At 44.7% G+C, this 6,000-nt stretch overlaps 1 protein-coding gene across 1 annotated transcript in view; it reads left to right on the top strand.

The window, feature by feature from the left end:
• Positions 1–521: 521 nt before the first annotated feature.
• The window catches only part of LOC137423625 (uncharacterized), a 50,046-nt gene continuing 44,567 nt past the window's right edge, over positions 522–6,000 (top strand). The window contains exons 1-3 of the mRNA XM_078771465.1: positions 522–645; positions 4,233–4,665; positions 5,235–5,372. Coding sequence (XP_078627591.1) covers positions 4,245–4,665; positions 5,235–5,372 — 559 coding nt within the window. The 5' untranslated portion in view covers positions 522–645; positions 4,233–4,244. The remainder of the gene's footprint in view (positions 646–4,232; positions 4,666–5,234; positions 5,373–6,000) is intronic.

Here is a 6,000-nt window from a genome sequence, read left to right as displayed (position 1 = left end):
ACGACCCGCCAGGGGTCGCTTCGGCCGGGTCATCAGGACCCCCCTCAAATTGACCCTGCCAGTGCAAGTCGATTCTGGGGGGACGTGTGTAGCGGCTACCGCTGGGTTTTCACAATCGCCTTGCACCTATCAAGGACGCGGAGCGATCACCATGCCGGGCTCGTCCAGGACGCCCGGGCAGGCCCGCCCTCAACTTGCCAGGCCGCAGCCAGGACGCTGGGCCACGCCCCCTCTCGCCTTTCCTGGGCAAACGCTCCTGGATAATATGTATATATATTGCTGCCCGATAAACGGGCTTTTCAGAGTGCCTGAGTGTTTGGTTCGATTAAAGCAACTCGGATGAATTCCAGCTTTTTGTCGCGTCCATTCTTCCGATCGACGTGGGAGCCCCAGCTCCTTCAGTGTCACGATAACTCGTATATTATTTACTCATATTATTGGTGCTTTTGGTGAGTTTATTGTTGTCATGACTTGTGGTAATTTCTCTTCTGGTGTATTGTTCGATGCACTTCCTTTTTCAACCAACTGCACGTGACTCGTGGGTGTTTGTGTTCGTGCTCTTCCCGTGGTTGTTGCTTCATCTCGCTCGGTCCTGATCTATCACATGGAGGTTGCGGTGTTCAACTTTTAAACCATCCCGACCAGGTGAGAGCACATTTTCATGGACGATCCCTCAACCCCTGCGTGCTTCGGGTCTGATTTGGGGAAAGGAGACATTGAACCACCTGGAATGGACTTTCGGGCCCCAAACGTGTTCTCTGCATTTGCTGCTTTAATCAGAATGCTGAACTCGTACTCGGGGAACCTCTCGCTGGGATGAGCCCAGAGGAGCAAGTAACGTACATCCTCCTGTGGGTGGAACAGCAAGGCCTCCACATGGACAATTTGTGGGATGTGCACACGTGGAGCTTTTCATTCATCCCAAACATGTATGTCCGAGATCTCCTTCGAATTACGATGTTCGAGCAACAGTGCCCGCCCTTTTAAACGATTCATATAAACATCCGTTGAATCATATCAAATGCAAATCATCAAAATATAAACAGGACCTAGCGCCCACTTTGAAAAAAAGATTGAAATCTGCAAAACGGAAGCGGCCGCCACATGTCTTTCTCAGTCGCTTTGCACACGTTGCCATGTTACTTTGGAGCCGTACGTTTATAGAGGAAGAGTTCGTCAGGAGTCGATATACTCTCTCCTGGTACGTAGAATAAACAGTATTTGTAGAATTTCAACAAAAGCCACATCGCTGTTCACATCGATAAATATTTTTCCATCATGTTTGGAAAAACTGGAAAATTGGAAAATCTGGAAAAACAATATAGCCTATTTTACTCCCAGGGGTCCCAGGAATACCCACCCAAAATATCGTTGCGATCGGTTGAGTCGTTTTTGCTGTACCTTTGAACGGACGGACATTTGGTGAATTAGAGTAAGATGGCATTATATAGTTAATTTCGTTACTGTTGTTGGTATGTGTTGTAGGCATGCATCATCGCTATTGCGCATGCGCAGCCCGTTAGTCCTGGTGTCTTGTCTTTAGTATCTTGGTGTGCTGTTTTGCCTCGTCATCCGATAACGTGTGATGATTAAAACGTGATTTTAAAAACGGATCACAAGTACAAGTCTGAATGGTGTGTGTGTGTCCCATGTGTGTGTGTGTCCCATGTGTGTGTGTCCCATGTGTGTGTGTCCCATGTGTGTGTGTCCCATGTGTGTGTTCCATCAGACCTTAAACTTATAAAAGTGAAAAAATATGGACCAACCTACTGTCCATGTCTAGGACAGCAACACTGCACAATGGTTACCAGTAACTGTGACGTATATGTGCCCGGAACCCCGCTCATGCAATGTAACTACCGAGTTGGAAACAATGCTACACCGGAACCCCCGTCATCTGAAGCCATCGCCTGATGACAACCACTGAATTGCCCAAACAACTCTTCCACTGGGGTCACCTCAATGTTTACGGTTGATCGCGCCAGATAAGTCAGCGAGCCACAACCTTCCACCACTGGATTTTATGACTGACTCTCCAAACAATAACATTTCCACTGGTCAGCGTTCACATTCTGGCCGTTTTTGCCAAGCCACCACCCCGCTATGATGTGTAGTATGTATGGGGCATTGGTAGATCGCTGTCCTTTTTATGATGCCTCCATCGACAATGTCGATACAAATATAGGTTTTCGTTTCCGCGATTACTTGAGAACGGCTGAAGGGATCTTTGTCAAACTTGGTGCAGGTGTGTATAATGAGGTAAAGATTAACTGATTGGGTTTTGGGGTTACGAGGTCAAAGGCCAACGGTCTGAGGTCATGTTTGGTAAAAATGCTGTCACCACGATAACTTTTGAACTATTGATGGGATTCTGACCAAATTTGGTTCTCTTGTGTGAAATGAAGTGATTATATATTGGCGTCAAGAGGTTAAAGGTCAAATTCTGTAACATGTCTATAACTTGAGAATGGCTGAAGTGATCCAATTCAAACTTGCTGCACATATGGATAATGATGTAAAGATTAACTGATGAGATTTTGGGGTCCCGAGGTCAAAGTTCAGAGGTCATGTCAGGTAAAAATGTGATAACTTGTGAACAGCTGAAGGGATTTCAAGCGAACTTAGTACAAGTTTTATGATGATACAATGTGGGCAGAGGCATATCGGTTTACGTCGTGATGTAGAAGTGTTAATCCAGTTTGTAATTACCATCATGCTTCTTTTTAGAAGAAAGGGGACATCAACCGCTGAATTATTAATGGGACTTTGCTGTCACCAATAATTCTGTGAAACAATAACTCGTATATTTTTTACTGATATAATTTTGTGCTTTTGTTGACTTTATTGTACTCGTGACTTACGGTACTTCCTCTTCCGGTGCACTGTTCAATACACCTTCTCTTGTAACCAACTCTACTTGGCTCTTGGTTTTGTGTGCATGCTCTTCCGGTGGTTATTTCCTCGCCTCTCTCGGTCCCGATCCATCGCAGGATCAGAAGAGAGGGACGGTGTGAAAGGCGAGTTGCACTCCGAAGAGCGCGATATGCTGGAAAGGGTTCTGGTGTTCACCCCTTCACTTATTGGTCAATAGAAGGGGTTGTGTGAACTCCAACCTTCGTGCCAAGTCGACAATTGAACAACAAGTGAACGAAAGGTAATTATTCTCATGCACCTTGCATGGTCGTGGAAAATGGCCGATCTGTGGCTTCATTTCTTCATCTGACGTCAATTGGCTGATGAGCCATCAACGATGGCAAGGATTTGCAACCTGCGGCTTTGTAAGGACTTGAGTGCGGTTCCTGACCCCATTCAATCATTAATTATTTTACAAAAAAAGTTTGAGTGTTTTGAAAGGATAAATTAAAACTCAAACTGCACCACCTCCCCCCATTCTCCCCACCCCTCATTCTCCCCACCCCTCATTCTCCCCTTCATTTTCCCTCATTCTCCCCCTTCCCTTCTCTTCCCCCACTCTCCCCTTGCTCCCCCGCCCCTCATGCTGCCTTCCCTTCCCCTCCCCCCTCAACCCATGCCTTCTCTCCACTCCCTCCCCACCCTCTCGCCTACCCCTCTCTCTCTCCCCGCCCCTTCCCCTCCTTTCTCTTCTCCCCCACCCCTTTCCCCTTCCTTCACTTCTCTCTTCCCTCCCCCTCACCCCTCCCCTATCTTCCCTTCTTTCTTCCCTCCTTTCTTCCCTCCTTTCTTCCCTCCTTTCTTCCCTCCTTTCTTCCCTCCTTTCTTCCCTCCTTTCTTCCCTCCTTTCTTCCCTCCTTTCTTCCCTCCTTTCTTCCCTCCTTTCTTCCCTCCTTTCTTCCCTCCTTTCTTCCCTCTCTTCCCTGTCTCTTCTCCCTCTCTTCTCCCTCTCTTCTCCCTCTCTTCTCCCTCTCTTCTCCCTCTCTTCTCCCTCTCTACTCCCTCTCTTCTCCCTCTCTTCTCTCTCTCTACTCTCATCCCTTCTCCCTCTCTTCTCCCTTCTCCCTTTCTCTCCCCTTTTCCCCTCCACTCCCTTATCCCCTCCACCCCCCTATCCCTTCCACTCCCTTACTTGGAAACTGCTGGTATGATTGATTGGATAAAATTATAGCTCACAAATTATGTTTTTTTAAAACTGATTGAGGAAAATGTCACTTTTAACAAAGTGAAATGGCGTGCTTGAAATGAATGAATGAAGTAATTAATGAAATGGCATGTATGTTTTGACTCTATGAACATGAGAATTGTATCCCTGGCAGTTCATCGGTGAAATGGACCACTTCTTGGAATGGCTCCAGTCACAAGGCCTGAGAGCAGAAACAGCCCAAGCAGTGGTCGATAAGCTTGGAATTGAGAATCAGAAGGTTATTCGAGCTTGTACAGAGTCAGATGCATTGCGAACCGAGCTCCTCTCTCTCGCCAAAGAGAAACTTCAATTTGCAATGTATGCTGACTTATGTAAGTTTATGAATTCTTTTTTAAAGCCACAAGATGTCCAGATTGCAGGTTCTTCTCTGTTGGGAAGTCTGTTCGTCAACTTGGAGAATGTTATTCGGGAACTTTCAAGTTTCTCCCAAAAGTTTGTCAGATCCCAAAATGTGCAGCTGGAAAACGTTTCTGGGTTCTGTGGAATCGGGTTCAGTGATGTCTGCAGCCTCCGCTGTCAGGATGATGGATCAAGACCCAAGTCTCGTATGTTGCTTTTTTATACATCTCTGCTTGCCAAGAAATACTTTGAAAGTTTCCCAAAGTGTTCTGTGTTTAACGGCACATTTAAGTTATCCCTGTTCCGACGTCCTTGTTCTCTGCTGTTGTACTTGTGTGCTTCCCTCTCTCTCCCCATCCCGTCTCCCACTCCCTTTATTGGATGTTTTGTGTGTCCATTTGATTTTTTGTGATTGATGTTAGCTCTTACATGAGCCTCGATCTTGTATACAAAAAAACCCAAAAATTCCCATGCTTTATATCATAGAAAATCTATAATTAGTCATATCATGGAAATCCTTGATTGACCAATCTGAACGATTTCTTTGTCAAATTTTCATTCAAAAACAAACAACAACCCATTGCTCGATAAACTTGCAAAATGTGAAAATTGTTCTTTTCTTTCAACAACTTCTGTATTCAAAAGGGAATATTCAATTCTTAAATTTTATTTAAACCTAAATCAAGCTCTGAGTTGTAAACTAAACTTGAGTAAGTGTAGTTTGCATTTCTACCTTCTTTGTGCAGCATTTGGTTAAATGTCGAGTTGTGTGCAGGTAAAGGTGATCTGGAAGAAGCTGCTAATTTCCCAAAGGATGTGCCTCAAAACGTTTGGAAATCTTCTGTTCCGATTGAAGAGTCAAACGACGCATCAACACAAGAATCCAGCAGCACTTCTCCTCTTGTTGATCCAGGTTTGTGTAACTTAACAGGAAGTGCTGTATTATGCTTCGAAATGTCACTTGATTAATTTTCTTTCAGTCACATTTTTTATGGTGACAGGAAAGTTGTTTCCAGTTTGTGGGGGAAAACTATTCCATTTTCACTCCAGCTGGAAAGTTTGTTACTCTGTGTTATAAAGTTTGGTTTGCGTTGCAGTAAAGATTCCTCGTACATCCTCCTCTCCCTTTTATTTGATCGTATATCCTCAAATCTATTTCCACCCTTCCCGAAATCCACTAACCACCTTCCCATTTGCCCAAGTACCCTATTCATTCCCACGTTCACCCAAATGGGCTGAAATTGGTGGCACGTGCATGGGAGGCAGATACCTGGAAGACGTTTCTTACCTTTTTAAAGGTTTATTTGTCATGAATATGGGGGCAAACATGGATGACATGAACAGTTTGGAACAGTCCAAGCAAAATCATCAGACATGAGTAGAGAGAAGGGAGAATTCAACTTGTATGCAAGAAAATCAATAAAACCTAACCCACACCTGGTGCCACAGATTATATTTGTACGAATATTTAAAATTGCAGGTGAGGACTTTCCTCTAGTTTTTTACTTTACTTACTAAAATTACTTTCTGAGGACTGGCCT

Source organism: Myxine glutinosa, chromosome 1 (assembly GCF_964187855.1).
Source record: "Myxine glutinosa chromosome 1, kmMyxGlut1.1, whole genome shotgun sequence".
Classification (NCBI taxonomy): Eukaryota; Metazoa; Chordata; class Myxini; order Myxiniformes; family Myxinidae; genus Myxine; species Myxine glutinosa.
The sequence above is the reverse complement of the archived record's forward strand: the minus strand, read 5'-3'. Positions and strand labels throughout refer to the sequence as shown.